This window comes from Fulmarus glacialis, unplaced genomic scaffold (assembly GCF_000690835.1).
Source record: "Fulmarus glacialis isolate BGI_N327 unplaced genomic scaffold, ASM69083v1 scaffold40152, whole genome shotgun sequence".
Lineage (NCBI taxonomy): Eukaryota > Metazoa > Chordata > Aves > Procellariiformes > Procellariidae > Fulmarus > Fulmarus glacialis.
In genome coordinates this window covers 1-19910 of record NW_009196630.1, presented here as the reverse complement: position 1 = coordinate 19910, position 19910 = coordinate 1, and the positions used below count along the sequence as shown (strand labels likewise).

Below are 19910 nucleotides of genomic sequence, written 5' to 3'. Positions count from 1 at the left end.
GGGGTGGTGTCGGGAGCGCGGTGTGAGTGCTGCCCCGCGGCCTGCCGGTGCTCTGCAGCTGTCTGTCACCTTGTACCCTCTGTCAAGGCTTATTCTAACTATTATTATTTCTTCAGAAATTACGACTTTTAAGATCCTTTTTTTATAAGTAAATTGCTGCAGTAGGCCCTGCGTGGAGAGTGTGCTCCGGCAGCTGGTTTTTGTGAGCCAGGCTGCAGCCGAACCGCTGCATCGGGTGCCCTTGGGAACTAGCGCGTGTGTGGCTGTGCCGCCTTCACAGGTGAAGTTTGCTGCTTCAGATGTGCTTAAGATCTTTGCTAAACTCAGATAGACTGTCTCAGAGTAAAAGATGCGATATAACTAAATTTAAGTCATCTGCTGTACAATATGTAATCTTTCTGGTTTTCAACCCAATTAGTAATAGACCAGTATGGTGATTACTCTTTCTGAAATCTCAGAGGTGACTTGTATCAAAAAAACTGATTAAAAAATCCAAAGAAAATCTGTGCCGTTACCTCATTTTCAAACTCTTGTCCCTTTCCTCAACTTTTAAAATACTACATCAAAGTGCAGTTTCATATCATAGAACAAACTACTGTAGAAAGCAGATATCAGTTTATTCACTGAGTTTCTTAGGGATTTTGATTTTTGTTGTCCGTGGTAACATTTTACGATGTTAAAATGATCGTATGTGAAATTATAACTTTAAGTGATTGTGTTTAGATCCTACTTGAAAAACCTGCAAATGCACCCTTAACAGCAGACCTTAAGCTCTCGCTTGCAAGTTGTTTTCAGACTGAGCTGTGGCTGGGGTGCAGGGTTGGTGCAGGTAGGCTGGACAGAGGTTTCTTCCCTAGCTCTTGCTGACAGTACCCACCCAGGCGCAGCACAGTGTGTTTCCAGTTACTGCAAGAGCTGTTCAGCCTGGGTGTCACTGGTTTCTGTTTCCTAATTATTCCATAAAGGGATTTAAAATTGACTTTAAAAGCCTGGTATCCTCTCTTATCTAAAGTTTCACAGGCTTTGGAAGTAAGTGTTATTCTAACTGGTTCAGAAGTGAAATGGTGAATTTTTAGCTAGAAGAATGCAGGTCAAGAGTAGGGGAAGAAATTTCCTGTTTTCCAGAATATAGAAGAAATAAGGGTGAGTGAGTTTGTTTGCTAGTCCTTGCTGTCAGCGACGTTCCCTTCAGGAGGCTGGCTCAAGACGTTACCAAAGCCACTGGGTGGGAATTCCGCATCCCCACGGTCAGAAGTGGTCTCCAGGAGGCAAACCCATCTCCTTGGTCTATAGAGCGGCTTACAGGGCTCCATGGGAGTGATGAATTATACTTTGCTGATGAAATAACGTTAGCCAGGTTTGTTGGAGACATTTTGAAGTGATAGCCATCTGTTGTTGATGTGATGCTAGAAAATTAACTTTTATGTTTTTGTTAAGGAGGCACGAGTAAGTTGGTGATGTCTGTAAAAATAGTTGGTATCAAAAGATTGTCTTGTGTCCAGTACAATTTTTCACTAAAAGCTTATGTCTGCTTGCAACTGATTATTTTCAAGGGAACCCTTAAAATATCCTTAAAATGGTATTTTTGTCTTCCTCATGGCTTGTGAACAGTCACTGCCAGAGTTTTCATTGTTCTGCTTTTATGGTATTTTTAAGATGGGCCTGAGAGTGAGTCTGTGTGTATCGAACAGCCTCGGCTCTCCCCTTAGCTTGGTGTAGCTCTGTGGCTTGGACGTCTCAGCAGCGTAACAACTCTTGATACCACTACGGCTTTTTAATGCTTTGATTTGACACTGTTGTGAATTATGTAGTTACTTTTCCCGTGTGGTAAGAGTAGATTTGATATCTCTATTCAAATATTACCAGTGTGCCTTTACAATTAGCTGTCCATTTTTTCCCCATTTAAAAAGTACTTTCTTTTAAGCGCTGCAAGCTGATACGGAGGCTGTTCTGGGTGTATTTGGATAGCTCTGTTTCTAACACCAATTTTCTTGTGCCAATGGAAATTTAACCTGTATTAATGCCACTTCAGCTGTGTTTGCAGAGTAATCCTATTCTCACTTTAATCATTTGAATCTTGCCCCGAAATTCTTTTCTGTAATGCATAAAGATTTTTTTTGTTTGTTTTATCCGTAAGTTTTATAGATGGAACAGGTTAATACAACTAAATGCTGTGGAGTTATTCTCACCTCAGTAATCTGAGCACTTCTCTTGCATCACGCTGTTTGCCCTGATTTGCAGGTTATTTGAGTCGACCGTTTTTCTAAGCCCCATAGAGGCTTTTCTCGATTGGTATTTTGCTCAAGCAATAAATAAATCTGCTGACGTGTATGTTCTGCCGTGTTTGCTTATTCTTGACCTTTGCTTTTTAGCCATGCAAGGGACAGTTTCAGTCGTGACGTGTAACTGGGTGTTTATGCATTGACAAGCGTATTTGATTAGTATTCTTGAAATTTGTGCCTGTTGCAGCTGATCAGCTGTTCAGAGTAACGTAGGACCTGGGTAAGGGTTTCAGGGTTAGTTGTATAGAAACTAAGGACTCCTAGTGCTTTGTCATCTTCAACCACGGAGGCAAATATGGGCTGGAAAGATTTTGTTCCAGTGCAAGGAAATGTAATTAGAATATTCTTTCCTCCACTTTCCATATTATCTTTCTGTGATATACCTGTTTTTGCATAGTGGAGAAACTCTGTTCGTTGCCATGAGTGTAATTGCTACGACAGATGCCTAGATTTTGATCTGGTTCTGACCTGTGTTTCGACTACTGCGTCCTGTGCTCCAGGGTCAGAGCTGCCCTAAAGTCACCTTCTGACCCCCCAGGGTACCGCTGCAGTGTCAAAATGAGTGCAGCAAGACAGCCTGCAGCAGCGTGGATGCCTCTGCCAGCTGCACTTAGCAGGGCAGAACAGTTTCTCGAGGGTAGTCGGACTCCAATGTCCCTTGATGTTAGCAGGGGTTATGTGCTCCGGTAGGAATTAGCTGGCTAAATGCTTCTAAGGATGTTGCCCTTTAGACTTTCAAGAGGTTTTCATGCTAGGTACTGATTCACTGTGTCAAACTGGTGCTTTCAGTGTGATTATCTACACTTTAGATAATGAGGAAATTAAGATGAAAGCTAAGAAATTAATTGCTCATGGCTGTGCAGAACCTAGTGATGGTTTTATTCTTGCACCCCAAAGCATCGCTTTGGCAGTAGCGGTGGATCCTCCTCTCTGCTACCTGTCCTCCTGGGCACTCAAGGTGTGCCAAGGCTCCCCCGACACCTCCGCCGTGGCTGCTTGTTTGGAAGCAGCCCTGCCTTTTGGGGCAGAGGGGTTTTTTTTCTGGGGCAGGAACAACTGAATTTGTCAGTCTGTGCAGTCCATACTGGCCACTTGCTTCTTTCCCAGGGACGAGCATAGCAGCCTTATATTTTTTTTTAACTATACCACAAAGAAGGGGTTTTTGTGGAGTAGCAGAGCTTCATCCTGTTAGCGAGGGGTGTCCTGCGTGTGACAGTTGGCTGAAATTGTCTGACGGTTGTATGGCACAACTAGAGTTTTGGTTATAGTCATCCTGGCTGCTCTCAGCTCGACCTTCTGTTCTTGAATCTAAGCTGAAGGAATTTGGTGGGAAACATGGTGTTCAAGAGTCCTTTTTTAAACATAAGTTTTGAATTTAAGGTGTAAATTGTGGCAGCCTGTGCAGGACAGTACAGGAGGTCACGGTCTTTGAATGACAGTTCCAGTGCTTTGTGCTAAGTAGTTGTTTCCCATTACAAGCCAAACAGTTTCTGTGCAGACAATAGGAATTTATTTGGTATCAAACTTCTGGATTCAATTTCGCTAAACTTACCTCTTATCGCCTCTGCTTCAAACCCCAGCAGCTCCCAAGGGCCGCTGGAGCATTGACTCTGTACTGACATCCCTCTATTGCCCTCTCAAAAGTGCCACTTTTTCCCAGTCAAAAAGCTTATGTGAAGATCCCATTTGAAATCGTCAGTGGAATATCACAAACCTCCACCAAACTGTACTTAAGATAAAATTATTTTTACTTCTTGCAAAGACTTCTGTCCACGTAGCATTTTCCAAGGGGAGGAAAAGATCTTTGCTGTTGAATCACAAGGTCTGGATTTTGTTTTCCGTTTCTACACTTGTAGGTAGATGTTGTGTTGTGGGGTCACTTAATTGGTCCACGATACAGTTTACTAAAAACTAAATTGTTTTTTATTTTTCACCCAGGACTTTGAATTACTTTTGTTACCTATAAATATCTTACCATGTTTAATATGCTGTTCTGACAGATCTTAAATGCATTATATTTTCTGTTTATTTCAGACTATAAAATTCAGATATGGCCTTCATATTTGATTGGATTTACAGTGGTTTCAGTAGCGTATTACAGTTTTTAGGTAAGTTTTTATTGTTTGGGGCTTTTCCTTTCCGGTATTCTTGTATAAAATGTCTGTTTATGTCTGTTATCTTCAAACATAACTGCTGGTTAAATAATAATATTTGTTTTGGTGTATATTCAGTAACACTCAAACAAAAGTTTCACTTATCAATACTGAGTATTTCCAGAGCGTGCTCTCCACTCAATCTTACATTAATCCTTTAAGCGCTTGAAAAAATTACGTTTTCTTTCATGAGCATAATAGGTTTGATCTTTCTAATCATACTACATTTAAGCTGGTGTAATTCAGTTGACTTTATGGAGTTTCTCCTGATTTTTCTCTGCTGTAAAGAACTGAACTCAGTTATCTTAGTTCAGTTCTTTTGCACATGAAGGTATCGCTTGAGAATCCAAATATGAGGGACTGTCTACAAAAAATTAGTGCTGGATATTGAAGCCCTTGCTCACGTTCTGCAGTGCGTTATTCTGTGACTGGTGTCACTGAAATCGGTGTGAAACTTCACTGGCATCTGCTGAAGAGCCTCAGGAAAGTATTCCCTGGCCAGAAGAGTCTCCAATCTGTATCAATCCAAGATGAAATATTAGCTTGTACAAAACAGGAGGGGAAAAAAAAAAACAACTGGGAGGAAAAGGAATGTTAGGATACTAAAAAACAGAAGTTGCAGATCACAGATCACATAGGTAAAAGGCACAATTTACAAGTTCGAAGGATTTTATTGAAGTGGGTAAAAAGCATTTGAGATTAAGGAATCATGGCAAGCTGTGCCACCTGCCTTTTATCAGTTGAAAGTTTAAACTTTTGCGCTGAATTTTAGACCCTTGACCTACTATCGAGATATTAGCCAGTGAAATTTTAACCAAGTTGACTAATCTTTCTTATCTCCTCTTACTTAGCCAAGCAGTGATTACTGCACGCTAGCCCGCTTTTCCATTCCCGTGCATGCAAAGTCTAATTCTGGTGAAAGATACTGGAGCTTGAAGTAGGAAGGAGAATTACGTTCAATATGTCCCTCTTATTCTAGAAGAAACACTTTCTCTTTTCATTCCTATTTACGTTTACAGTTGAAGAAGGCTGATTATAACATTTGGGAAACTCCCTACGGTTCCCTGTGCTGTCCTATCAGCAGGGTGATAAGATCACTTTATGAAGTACATCTCCGCACACGTATACTTTTAGAATGCACAAAAAATCTTCTTTTATTTGTTTTTTTTTTTTTTATATATATATTTACATGTATATAAACTCTGGTCTTGGTGTAGCTAATAGCTGAAGTATTGCTGCTTGTTTGTCTTGCATTTCTATGAAAGACGCTTAGAAAGCATGAAATGTTTCAGAGAAAGCAGCGGCATCTGATTTGGGGGCAAAGGCTCCTGGACGTCCAGACTGCGAGTGGCAAAAATATTTTTTTTTTTACTATGGTTTAGTGGGGTTTTGTTTAACTGTGTGAACTGGAGTTTCTCCTGTGACATAAGTTAATATATGAAAATGTTTGTCCACTCCTCCTTTCTCTGTAAACATTAATACTTTCTCCTCCACTTTGTAGTTTAATAGTTAATATATATTTGGGCATGTGAGAAGGTGAGTTTGGGAAGTGAGTGGTATTTGAAAGAACTGTGAAGACATGCTACAGTACCTGTAGCAATGAAGTTCATTAGTGAAATAGGCTGAGGAATATGAAAGAATATTCATTCCTGCAAGTTGCAAAACATGTCATGCTGGAATGCGATCCCAGAGATTAGCTCAAAGTCAGGGGGAGAGGTGAGCAAACACCAGCAGTGTAAAGGTCGCCCAGGCAGAGGCACGTATGCCCCTGTAGTGCTGCGGCATCAACGGGGCTGTCCGAGCAGCCACCTGTGCAACCCCATCGCGTAAAATCCCACCAAATAAAACACATATGAGGATAATACATTAGATAAAAAGAAAAAATGAGGGCTCCAGAAACTGATGTTACTGGCTCACTCTGCTGCCCGCTAGCCTCCTCATGCAGAGAGACCCAGGGCAGCTGTCAATGCGCTCTTTGGATGGCTTATGGCTCCCAGCCGCTTGCCTGTGGCCCCGAGGCACAGCGCAGGATGTTGGTGTGTAGTTTGCAGATGCGGGAGGGTTGGTTGTGCTTGCAGGAGAATGTGCAGCTAAGTGTAGGAACTGCAGCGATGGGATGGTTGAGCTTTAACAGTAAAACCCAATTGTGTATGTCACAAAATGTTTCTGTATCATCACAGTGGTGGTAAAATAAAAAAATAAAAGTTCTTCAGCATATTGCAAAGTACCACAATACTATAACATTGTATAGTAAAAGATCCTGGTGACTTAAAAACTCCCACATTACAATATTTGGCTGTATTTTGCAGAAAGAAGAGAGAATTCTGTTAGGAACGTAGCCCAGTTTTGCTTTTAAAGAAATGTAATTTTGGCACATACATACATTTCCCCCCCACCCCCCCACCCTCTGTTGTAAGTGTTCTGCTCTCTTCAGCACTCGTGAAGGCTGTGGGGTCAGTAGTGGTTCCTAAGGAGATGGGCAGTGCGTAGTATCCAGCCACAGCTCTCTGAAGAGGGAGTAAGGGAAGATTTTCTTCTTAAAAAAAGTCAAAGCTGAGAGACTCTTACTTCAGTAGTTTTTCAGTACAGAATGTGATTTTTTTTTTTTAATGAAATTTGTCTTTAAAATGTTTTACTTTGAATGTCGATCAGTTTGAAGCAGTGAAAAATAATCCTGGCATAGGATGTAATGTGGGCCAGTTTAAGAGAATCACTCCTTGATAACATCGAACTTAAGAAAATAGAGTGTGTGTGTTTTGCACATCCTTCCTGTCCTTCACAGCAACTGTTGCATTTACTGGGCTTACAAGTAGAGGAAAAAAGGGGAAAAGGGATTTTTATAAAGATGACAATTGGTAAAAATGAAATTTCTTATTCCTGGTATGAAAGCATTATCACATGAAAGCAAGTGTGTCAGAATTGCCCTGACGATGCCATTCAGGGGATATCCGTACAATTTAGCTGGGGGTATCCGTACAATTTAGCTGGGGGTATGGGTGAATGTTACTTTTTATCAAAATAATGTGTGAACCAACATAAAAGAATTCATACATATACTAATTATGACTATTGACATTGAAATTAATTTCTCTGTAATATACCCATTGAGGTCTGAACTTTCTTTTTGCCTCGAACAAGTTTTTTGTCATGATTGGAGGCAGCTGAACAAAACACCCTCTGTTCAGGTTCAGGATGGTCTGTATTTTAGAGCCTGCTGTCAGCACTGTACCCACATGCCCCCCTCTCCATCCCCTGTGAGCAAAACTGTCCTTTTGCTGGGGCAAAGTAAGCTACACTGGCAAAATTCAGTCTGTTTTGATGTGGTTTTCCTAAGGTAACGTAAATGCATTTACATGAGTGACACATTTACATCAGTTGTGTGCCTCTCCCCCACTAAGCGTCCTGTAAGCTGCACGTGGTACACATGGTGCAGCAGGCACGTGAGCAAGTGTGAATCTAGTTTGTACGAGTAGAACACAGATAAAGGGCATTGATAAAGTGTGTGGTGGAGCTTGGCCGGCCTGTATTTTGTACTGTGACTGTAACACTTTGCTCCTGGGAGCGAAATTATCTTTAGTGCTAGAAATTAACTCCTACCAATTTAACTTATTAATCAGCAGGTCCTTCTTTGTTCTAGGACTGTACAAGAAGTCGGGCAAACTAGTGTTTCTTGGACTGGACAATGCTGGAAAAACGACGCTGCTGCACATGCTCAAAGATGACAGACTGGGACAACACGTCCCCACGTTACACCCCAGTAAGTTAATATTGCTGGTTCCATAGCTAGAAAGTATTTAAAGTGTTGCAGGAAAAGCAGGATGTGATTATACGTCATGAGACCAACAGTGTAACTGGGAAGAAACAAAGGAATTTCTGGGATTGCAATCTGTAGATAGTTCAAGTAATATTCAGAAAAATGTGTATAGGATAGTTCAATGTGGTATCTTTTAAAATTAAGAGGTGAGTAACAATCAGAATGATGGAGCTGAGAGTCTAGATTACAGAAGCTGTGGGAAATTGGGGCTTGCAGTGTTTAGGAGCAGCTTCTCTGTGCAGCTGGAAAATTGGCATTTCTGTACACTGTTTTGATTTTTTTTTTGGCTTAGAGGTTGCTGTGTAATTGTTATCCTGGTAGCCTTGCAGGAGAAAAAGTTCAACACAGGTAAAAAATGTGGATTGGTGAATCCAGTAAGGAGGTGAGAAATTGGGAAAGGATGTGAAGAGGAGAAACCTTGAACAGTATTGTACATGAAATGCCACCTTTGTGGCAAACCAGATGCCAGAGCCAACTGTTGTTTGTGTAATGTGTAGGGATAAATAATGTATGAATATTCTCTGCTATTCTTAGCACTGTAGATATTTCACACGTGTTTTAACAACAAAATGCTATTAACCATTAAACAAACGTGGTGTTGATTTTGAGAGAAAATGTGTTGCTCTGATTTGTTTCTTCAGTAACAAAATACTGAAAAGACCCAAGACGGAAAGTAAAATCTACAATCTAGAAGGTTAGGCTGTTCTAATGCAATGCATAATCTTCACATTAAACATAATTCTGTGTATTTCTAGCTTCAGAAGAGCTGACAATTGCTGGCATGACTTTCACTACCTTCGATCTGGGTGGACATGCTCAAGGTAAGAGAATACATTGACTCAGTTCACTGAATTGAGTTAGTTGTCTACAGTCCGTTTGTTTTGGATCAGAAATACAACCATGCTGCAGAGATTGACTTCCCACGCGCTCTTTGACAGAGTAGAAAACATTCACTGCTCTGTTGTCTGTCCCCACCATTTATTACAAATCCCGTTTGTAATAAATACAATACAATTTCGCAAGAGCTGCAGTAGAACATAAATTTTTGATGATATCTGTATTTTGAAGAGAATTCTGTGCTTTGAATTGCTTATGTTTACCTTTAAGCTTTATGCTTCAAATTTACCTTTGTTGACATAATTCTTGGGGAAACACAAAAAGTTTCAGTACATCAGTGTGCATGTGGGATAGAGTGGTGATAACAGGAAAGGGAATGATACTTCTGCTCCATTATTTCAAGTTTTGTAAAACATAAGTTGCATCCTGAAGATTGGCAACATAAGCTAAGACTTCAGAAAAACCCTGTTGCTTCTTAATTACTGATGTGCATTGCTCTGAATTCTGGGATAATTTCCTTTTGTTTTTAATTCACATCTTCCCTGTAGCTCGCAGGGTGTGGAAAAACTATCTGCCTGCAATTAATGGCATTGTGTTCTTGGTGGACTGTGCAGATCATGAAAGATTGCTTGAATCAAAAGAAGAACTTGATGTAAGTTTAAATAAGTTTTTGAAAGTTTTAACTTTAACTTCTAAGAAATAAGCTCAAATTCCCAGTATCCTACAGAGCTCTGCTGCCACCTGGACACGAGTAGTAGTGATTTGACCTTCTATGTTCTAAATTAATCTCTCCTCCTTTCTCCTTTTCTTTGTAGTCACTAATGACAGATGAAACTATTCCTAATGTGCCTATCCTAATTCTTGGTAACAAGATTGACAGACCTGAAGCTATTAGTGAAGAGAGGTTACGAGAGATGTTTGGTCTGTATGGCCAGACAACAGGAAAGGTAATGCTCTGGGGTCTTTTGGGGTTTTCTGGGGTTTTGTTTGTTTGGTTGGTTTTTGTTGGCTGTGTCTTTTTTTGTTAGGGAGTGAGTTTGCCTTATTTGTGTGACTCCAGTTCGTTCCAGCTACACAAAATAAATGGTTTTTAAAGTACTTAGTACATAATAACTGTATATGGAATGAATGAATTGTGGAGTCTCTCTTGTTGTGAGTGTTAGATGCACCTCTACTACAACTTTTTTACATCATATTTAATGCCACATTTTTTCAGAGAAGACTTAATTGTACTTAAGATAACTTTTAGTACTTCAACTTTCCTATGCAGTACTTTAAAAGGATGAGCAGGTTTTCAGAGGCTATAGTTCTAGTGAGAACTATAAGAGAAAACTGGATAAAATCTTTCAGTAAGTGACTTTTCTCATTTAAAGTGCAGACTTAGTACAATTTGTTACTCAACATGTTTACCTAAAGCTTAGAAATAGGTTTACACCATTGTAGAAGTCTGAGTTTGTAGGTTGTGAGGAAAAAAAACGTTCCTACTGGCATCGGTAGCAGCAAGGCAGATTGATATTCTGGATCTCTGTGATACTACAACTCTTCTTAATTTAAAGTAAATACAGTGTACTACTTGTAGGAGACATTTGGATACAGGGCATTAGAAACAAGTTGCTCTGTTGTCCTTTGCCCTTGGAAAGACACCTCTCAGCAGCTGACAAAGCCGTTCCAGTGTGGCTTCTGTCCCAGCTCCTGTTAGGTGACCAACAGTGTGGCTCTGCTGAGGAGGGCACCTGGTCTTGTAATTCCTCTTTTCCTCTAAGAGTATTTACTCTTAGATGCTTCCCTTAAAGTTCAGTGCCAGTCAGAGTTTAGATTGAGCAGGAGCAAACCTTTACCTTCCTGTTTTCCACGTGAAAGAATTGCACAGGTTAGTTTTAGAATAGGTGTAATGGGCTATAAACAGTTACTACTGACTTTTATTATTTTTTTTGTCTTGCCCCAGTTTTTACAACACTGCACATAGTCTATGAAGTACGAATGCCGTTGTGAATCTCCAGTTGAGCAACAGCTTTATCGCGCTGTGCTGATCTTGGCAAGCAAGCAACTTGCAGTCTTGCTATAGTCAGTCCTACAATTGGTAGCAAACGTTCTTTTTAGTCTGGTTGGGAAGCTATTAGAGACAGAGCAGGGAACTGTGACTGAAAACTGAGTATAAGCTCTCAAATTCTCTGTGCACGCGCTTGCTGTTGCACTCTGGTTTCATGTGCTTCACCTTCTCCAAATGTAGTTGCACATGAAAACATGCTCAGTGTATTCTCAAGTGACCCTAATCTTAGTAACATGTACGAGTTTTGGATTAATTTATTTTCTAAAATTCCATTATCCAACACAAGTTAAATAATAGCATTCCATAGAAACAAACGTCCATGTGAAGTAGCTGTCATCTTGTGACAATACTGTAACTTGGAACCCTTCTGTCTCTCTGCAGGGCAGTATACCGCTGAAAGAATTGAATGCAAGGCCACTAGAAGTGTTTATGTGCAGCGTGCTAAAGAGACAAGGCTACGGAGAAGGCTTTCGTTGGATGGCACAGTACATTGATTAATGCCAAAATCGCATCAGTACATTCTGTCCCATGTCTGACTATTAAGTCTGCTCCTTATTTGATCACTCAGTGTACGTAACTTGAATTCATTTGACTGTTTAGTCATAAAAATATACATTTTTAGCTAATTATATCACGTATGCTAAATTGTGAGGATTGAAAATTATTTCAAGCAAGTTTGTAAGTTTACCACAACCTGTGAGCTTTCTAATCCCATGCAACATTCTTTTGCAGCTTTTAATTTAACAAGCCTCTGGCACCATTTTTGGTCAGAGCAACTTTCCAGTACAGTATGTTTGAATGCACTTTTTAACAGCTAAAAACTACGAACATGTGAAAAATATTTAATGCTTATGTTAAATTTTTTTATGTACTTTTTTGAAACTGGTTTTATAACTTTAGAGTATATAACCATCTTTCAAGGAATAATAAATAATTAGCTGATGGATAATTGCATGATGCCTTACGGTTTTCAATAATATACTTTCTTATGCAACGTCATGCAATAAATTTAAATCCAGTTTTTGGCAACTTCAATGGAAAATGTTTCATTTTAATGTGTCTTAACTAGTGAGGCTGCCTGCTGATCTGAATATGTGGGATATTTTCCTGAAACACAGAAGGCCACAAAGTAGTTTCATTGTATGTTAGAGTAAGGTGGTTTTTTCAGACTACCAAATTGCATTTATTTTAGGATTTTGCATTAGTAAAAGAAAAATCTAATCTGATGCCCTTGTAACCACCACCTTTAAAAAGTGCAAATAATGTAAATCAGCTGTGCCAATGTAAATCTTGAACTAATGTCAAAAGTGGTCTTACTCTATCAGTCTCCTGAATTAAACCCCGGAAGTGACACAAGAAATACAGGGTTTTTTTTCTGAAGAAATTTAGAATACCATTGCACTAAATATTCTGTTCCTAATTTAATTAGAATTGGGGTCTTCCAGAAGATTTGCCTGTGAAATTGCCAGGGGAAAAAAAAAATGTTGCCATTGCTGCTTGTGAAAATTTATCAGCTCGCACCCAGTTGGCCAATTTTATTTTCGGAGTTTTGAACTGGGACAAGAAGGATTGTTTTCTGTGGTTTTGCCCTGAAACCTAGCCAGTGTGGCAGCTGCTGGCTGCCCAGTTGGCTTATTTCTGCAGTAAAACTTGGTTATCTGCAGTCCTTGTTTCCAGACTTCTGACTGGTTTTCCACATCTTTGAGTGCATTAGTTCCCTGAGGAGAAAGCAGGTTATTTTTGAAGAAGGGGTGTTGAAGCACATGTGTCTGTCAGTGTCTTGTTGATGCTGGCTGACACTGCCATGGAGCTGTGGTTGGTGTTTCTGTGTGCTGGGCATGTTTTACTCCAATCTGTCGGACGCAGGTAGGGTTTCAGCCCTGGAGTCACCATTTCATCATGATGGGTTTGAGTTTTGCTGTGTAGTTTGTTTCCCCCTTGTAAGAGTGAACTGCTGCAAGTGTTTTTACTGAATCTCTTTTACTCACTATTGTAGGTCTTCTCCAAAATACTTTAGGCCATACGTTTCCAATATCCATGGCAGCAAATGTATTTGTGACTGATTTGGTTTCATAAATAACTTTCTTTTGACCTTCTGGGCTTGAATCTCAGATTTAAAGCCTATAGGCTCATAGTAAATAAATGAGACTTACTCCTTGCCCAGATCTGAACTTGTATGATTGAATATTGATGATCAGTTCCCCATGTCCTGAATAAGACGAATAATTCAGAACCTAACTAATGTAAATTGTAACTGAAGTTTATTACTGCACAATCATATGCGAAGTGTTAAGCCTAGTTTGTGCATGATGAAGTTCAAAGTGACGGTATCGGATAACTTTTCCAAATGACCAACATAAGAGAATTCTGCATTTAAACTAGTGCTCAGCTGTAAGGTAGTGTCTCTGTTGCATAAATCAAAACTGGAGGTAAGAAATGGCCTCTCACCAGCGTGTGGACAATATGTGAGTCTTTAGTACCTACAGCCGTTATGTAGGGGACATGCCTCTTTTTTTTTTTTTTCCCCTCTAGATTTTTCTGATGGTGGTTATAATGCAGAGAACAACAGCTAAATCAGTAGGTGGTGTAAATATTAAAAATACTACTTGCAGTCACACTGTGGTGTTGATGCAGGAGACTTGGGACTGTGTTGCCTGTGCTTATGGAAATGAAGCTGGAGGTGGAGGTGTTCTGCTGCAGACCATTTCCACAGGCTGAGCCATTACGTGGGCACTGAGATGTCCTCTTCACCTGCTCTTCCAACCAACTGTGAATAACATTAGCAGTAAGGAAAAGGGATGATAGTATTAAGTATTAAAAAAGAAGGGAGGTGATACTGCTTTAAAAGTGTGTGTTAAGAGTAGTTCTTAGTATTATGGAAATACTCAGATTTCCTACTGTAGGATGCTAGTTTAAATGTGGTTGTCATAAGGGCATGAAGAAACCTGGACCTTGTGTTTATCCACCTGGGTATTGTAATGGTTCCTGTTGTGGGAATAGCTGATCAACACTCAGTTAAATACACAAATAATCTTGCTCTGTTTCACTTCATTCAGTAGAGGAAGTATCTTTCTTCTGTAGTTTACATTCTGCTGTGCATGTGAATGGGTGTTGTGTGTCTTTGTGTGAAGACTTCATTAATAGACAAATATACTGATGAGAGTTTTTCTGGTGGTTTTCATTTCCACCCCCTCCACATCTCCCCAGTCATTTATTTCTGGAGGTTGCTTATTCCTATGATTGTGACCAGTCTTACTTAACTTTAAAAAAGCAACATTCACATTTGGGTCTGACTTCTATGATTTTTTTTTTTTTCACTCTTGACTATGCAGATTTCAATTAAACATCACTTTAAAGAATGTGAAAAAGAAAACTCATTAATAAAGGTGTTATTTATGAAGTGTCTCATTTTGGTTTTACATCGCAACAGTTCTTGAGGGGAAATAAATGCAGATTTCTAAGGTACAAATAACTACTACTGACAAAGTGGCCTGTATTTCACTGCAGTGACCCCATACGCTAGCATCTATGGGTTGAATAAGATTTATTTTGCTTGGATTTAATTAAACTTGTGATTTAGTATGTATTGTGTAACTGAGAGGCATTGCTGTATTTTAGTCTTGGTTTAATAAATTTTTCAGCAACAATTACTGGCATTGGAGATGGGAAGGATCTTTGAACTTTCTCATTTATCCTCTTGCCAGATCAAGATTATTTCATTAATATTTCTGTATTCAGTGTTCAGGTACTGTCCATGATGTGCCAAAGATGACCTATGGCATTCACTGGAATACAATACCTGCATGCATGTGAGCTTTATTGTATTTTAATAATTGGACTAGAATGTCAAATAGAACTTTTGGCATCCATTTATTTATAACTAAAGTCAGGTCAGAAAAATGATGGTGGGTGTCTCCAATCCCAGTGAATTCACAGGTCTGCGTGAAGTCAAATTGTTCTTCTCTTGTTTGTACTGTCAGTGTTTCATTGTTGCCAACCAAAGTCCAATATTTCTGTTGACTACAACATGCTCGGATTTAGTGTAGGTAACATCATTATTAGTTACGGACTTAGGAGTTGTGTTAAAAACAGCCTAATCCACTGGCTGTCAGTGGGGACATGTAAATTATTTGTACTTAGATAAACCACTTTTTGCACTGGTATCTCAGTGGGGAATTAAACATTTTCTGTTTTGAAATGTGAGTGCTCTATGTGTTTAAAAGCATAATTTATATAATAAACTGCAGAAGAAAAGCTAAAGGTGGAAGTGTTCTTAAACATGTTCTTAATGTGGTGTTTGTTATTATATTATCCCATCCCATGCTTGAAATTCAAGTCTTGGGAATGGAAAATAAAATTCTGACTTGGAATTTGAAGAAAAGGAGTTTTAAAGAGGTAGTTCTTGTCAAATTATCAAAACCAGGAAAAAAGCGTGCTGACTGAGTACATGGTCTAGTAGTGAGTTTGGTTTTTTTTTCAGCTGGGTATAGTAATAATTCAGTCTCTTCTTTGCTAGGGTTTCTGTTCATGTGTCTGTAGAAGCAAGTCCTCTACCCAGAAAACTCCTTGAGCATGAAAAAATTGACGTTTCCTTTGTTGCAATTTTAAAATGAGATGGAAGGATCTGATCTTACAGGCAAATAATACTGTCTTAGAATCCAGCTGCCCTCCAGGATTTGCAGTGTTGGTGGGACTGTATTGAGTGGGGATTGCACTGAGTTTAGGTGCTTATCAAACTGGGTCCACTTAACCCTGTTTGACACAGCCCATGGGGAAAGTGTATTAACCTACTGTGATAGAGAACTATCTTCCAATTCTAAGTATATGTTCTCCTTAGTTTACATGTTTCAAATTATTTACTACTTGACTGCTTTTGAACTAGAATTAGAAATTTGTTTCGTGGTGAGCAGTTATGGTAAAATAATGATTAAAAAAAATGTATCCTTTGTTTTTCTTATGACCCCATTTCTTATGGCACGTGTCCCATCACAGTAAGAAATTTATAATAATATTTTAGACCCTTTGATGCCTTTCATTCCAGGATCTCGAAGCTTTCTACCAGCTAATGCTGCCTCAACATCCTTGTGTGGCAGAGGGGTTTTGTTATCCTCTTTTAACCTGTGAAGAAAGTAAGGTCCGGAGGGATTAGGTCATACTTGGTCACTGCCTGAATAAGAACACCACCACAGCAACCACCAGCAACGTTGAATGAAGCAATGCCTCCCTTACCCGAGGCACCATTTGTCAGTGTCCTAGGGAGAAGACAGAAGCCTTCATCACATGCAGGCTACTGAAGATACTGCACAGACCATGTGTAAATTGATGGCATTTTGGGTCACCTCCTCTCGTATACCTGCGTTCACAGCAAAAAAGCTGCTCTAAGCGTGTACCATTCAGTGTCAGCTGTCATAGTTGCACCCAACTATGACAATATTTAGTAGGTAAGTTAAAAGAACAGCACAAAAACTTGCAATGTGTAGAGTGGGTGCAAAGCTTGGATCTACTTGTAATTTCTGATTCTCTTTCCTAAATGTGCGGTGTAAATAAACACTATCCGTGTAAAAGGAGAAGATTTAAAGACATACTTTCAGTATTTGGGTCCAGATGCCTGCTTCTGGCACAGGCAAATAAGAATTTGTATTGTTTGGTTAGATTTTCCCCCTGCAAAGGTGGTTTGATTAACTCCCAGGAGCAGCACTAGCTGGAGCAAACCCTTGGCAGTAGCTTGGGGCAGAGATGAGCTGTTGGGAGACCTGATCTTAGCAATTAATGATACTTGAGTACCCAAACCCAGGAGTAGATACAGCGGCTTTGTTGACAAGGGGTGTACTGTGACACTGCTGGTCTGGGAAGGGATCGGACTGGCGCTGGCAGTAGTTTGTGTGGATGGGGAAGCTGAGCTAAGGAGGGGAACCTGATCGTACCCTGTCGAGAGGGTCTGAAGTGGTTCGGGTTTTGTAGCTCACAGGGTTTCTGAGCAAAGGAAGCTGGTTTCAGTGAGAATGTGGCTCTTGAGAGGAAGGTCAGAATTTGTTTTCAGTTCGAGTTTGTTAAAATCTTTATTAAAGGTTTGTTGAAACCTAAAAGCTTTGCTAGCAGTAGGAAATCGGGCAGTGAGCAGGCTGGAGGAGGGGGACCACGGCACAGGGACTGCCGTGAGGATTACGTGAGCATCTCTAGGAAATACTTGACTAAGTTCCTGGCTGTGCAATGGGGGAAGGGAAAAATGAATTGGGTTGAAAAATATCCTCTTGCCAGCAAGGTAAGAGGGAGAACAATTATGAACAGAGCTCTTAACGCTGCTCTGCCACAGCTTGTTTGTGGGCTGACCCCGGGGCTGGTATTTGGAAACACTGCTGCTTGTGAAAGCAAAGGGGAGAGAGAAATTAGCTAGCAATAGGAGCTGTATGTCAATCAGTGTGCGTGCTATGGTAATGCCAGTGTTTGTCAGGTTATTTTGAAATCCATCCACCATCCTACAATTAAGCTGGGTATTGCTAAGTCACTGAAAACTGCCGATTCTTGGTCGACTGTTCCCCAAGGACAAAGCTGAGGTCACTTGTTTAATGCACTTCTGACCAGAGATAAGCACGAGCTGCAAAACTTAAAACCATATTTTAAGCTCTCTCATGCCTGTTGGCACTCGGAGCTGGATTTTGAGTTCAGCGTAGACTATTGCTTCCAGCCCCAGTGCCCGAATGCTGGTTTCTTTCTGCTTTCTTAGAGCAGGATTTTGGTTTAGGTTCAAGTAAATTGGAACTGTGAAAAGGAAGACTCCTGTATGTGCCACTTCAACTCTTCTATTCCTTGATATGTGTGTGTGTATGTAATATATCTATAATATGTAAATATATATGTATACATATATACACACACAAGAGGTTTAAAATAAATCTGTTCAAAATATTGTTACTGAGAAGCATTAGCATGAAATTGCAGAGGACATTTAGTGAAAGTCTACTCATAGTAGGTTTTAAAGGCTAAAAAAATCAGGAGTAGTCTGCAGTAGAGAAAATTAAAAGCTTTTGCTTTACTGGTGAATAAATAATTACAGGAGATACTGTGGGAGAAATTCAGATGTGCAGCTACAGTAGGTTTAGGGAAAGCAGCTGGAGTCCTGGGTGCTGCCTGGAGAAACAGCATTTAGGCAGAACAGAAGGAGGCAGAGCTAATAATATAGTTTGCCTTTTTTTAGAGCTTGTGCTTTGTTGCTGGCATCTGAGACACTTTTAGCATTGGGTGTTCCTACAAAATGAGATGTTTACTCGAGCGTTTCTTAGAAAACGTGTCCCATCTGCTTGCTCTGACTTGCTGCTCTCTGTTTGTGGCAGCTGGCTCTGAAGACTCCGATGAAAATCCCCAAAAGAAGGTTATGTTGATTTGACATTTGTGCCTGAAAATTTGTCAAATTTTCAAAACTTCTCAAAAAAGAGAACTTTTTTGATTTATAGTCTTTTTTTTTTTCTAAGTTCTCCTCTAGTCGTCCTATCTGCTATTACCGCTTCTGTAATATCCTTTTGTTTCCTAATCTGAAATTTGAATTACCTCCTAAGTTTAAAAAACAAGACGACTTTTCTTTCCCAGGCTGTTTTGGGGAGAGCTTTTCTTCAACAGTTTGATGTTTAAAATTCTGGGGAAGAAATTTGTAAGGGGGCCTTCTATCAAAGAAGAAGTTCTGCTTGTGTTTTCAGAGCCGTTGTCAGGTAGAACGCAAGAGAGAATCAGTAAAAGATTTATGTTATTTGCCATTATTATTTTGGGAGAAACGAGGAAAACCAAAGAAGTTACAGTGGTTAGTTGAAGTTCACAGAGCTGCTGCAAGTCTGACTGCAGCGAAGAATGTGTAACAGATCCTCACGCATGTGACTGTGGGATGGAGTCTATTTATGTCTCTGTAAACATGAAATTATGAAATACATGCCATGGAGATGGTGCTGGTGAAGTCCTTGTCTGACCTGGTCAACTATCATTGGACTTGCACCTCTCTGGGAGTACAAAGTGAATTTGAACTTACTGCAGACCATCATGCTGCTGGAAGATGTTTATTGAAAGGGAAGTAGGTCAAGCAATAAAGCAAAGAAACCACCCAGTGTGTTACCAGGTAAGAGGGAAGGTGCTAATAATAATAAGTAATAATATCTTACACACCTTGTGGACATAAGAGAACTTCACAAAGACAGCATCTAGAAAAAAATAATCACCAAAAAACCCCATGTTTTCTTTTGTGCAGTTCAGATTTGAAATAAATTCTTAAAACAGATGTGTGGCTGAGACTTGGATCCTTTCTGCAAAATTGGGGGGAAAAAAAAAGTCTCAAGATTGCAAAAGAAGGAAAAAAAGACATGGGAGAAATGGGTCATGTATACGTTGCTTTTGCATTCGTTAGGTGGTACCGATGGTGACCTGCATGGTACAAGGCTGCGGTGGGGAAGGAGCTGGTCCTGCCCTCAGTCTTCTGCTGGAGCCTGCCTCGGCCGTGCCCTCCCCTGCTGCTGCTCCTCTCCAGGAGATGAGTCCCACCCGCACTCGCTGGGACCATCCCTGGCACCTCTGCTCTGCACCAGCTCCAGCACCGAGCCTGCATCCCGGCTGCAAAGGTCAGCGATGTTCCCCACCCCAGATGCTTAATTCCTCCCCAATGCTCAAGGGGGACCCTAAGTCTGCCCTAGGGTAGCGTCTCCACGTCCAGCACCCGTATTGGGTGTAGCTGGCTGCTGTACGGAGGCTCAGGCAGCCTCGTGGGATCCAGAGCCCGTTGCCAGAGAGGGTGAGCG

At 40.2% G+C, this 19910-nt stretch overlaps 1 protein-coding gene across 1 annotated transcript; it reads left to right on the top strand.

Moving 5' to 3' along the window:
• Positions 1–4315: 4315 nt before the first annotated feature.
• On the top strand, positions 4316–12168 carry SAR1B (secretion associated, Ras related GTPase 1B). Its single transcript, XM_009572263.1, has 6 exons — positions 4316–4390; positions 8073–8192; positions 9005–9070; positions 9635–9738; positions 9902–10033; positions 11518–12168. The coding sequence occupies exons 1-6, from the start codon at positions 4333–4335 to the stop codon at positions 11632–11634; spliced, it is 597 nt and encodes a 198-aa protein (XP_009570558.1). The 5' UTR covers positions 4316–4332; the 3' UTR covers positions 11635–12168.
• Positions 12169–19910: the final 7742 nt, after the last annotated feature.

Excerpts from the sequence above, each read along its gene's own strand:
- SAR1B (XM_009572263.1), top strand. The coding sequence starts at position 4,333 with ATGGCCTTCATATTTGATTGGATTTACAGTGGTTTCAGTAGCGTATTA. Across the intron at positions 8,193-9,004 it reads CGTCCCCACGTTACACCCCA|CTTCAGAAGAGCTGACAATT; the intron begins GTAAGTTAATAT and ends GTGTATTTCTAG. Across the intron at positions 10,034-11,517 it reads ATGGCCAGACAACAGGAAAG|GGCAGTATACCGCTGAAAGA; the intron begins GTAATGCTCTGG and ends GTCTCTCTGCAG.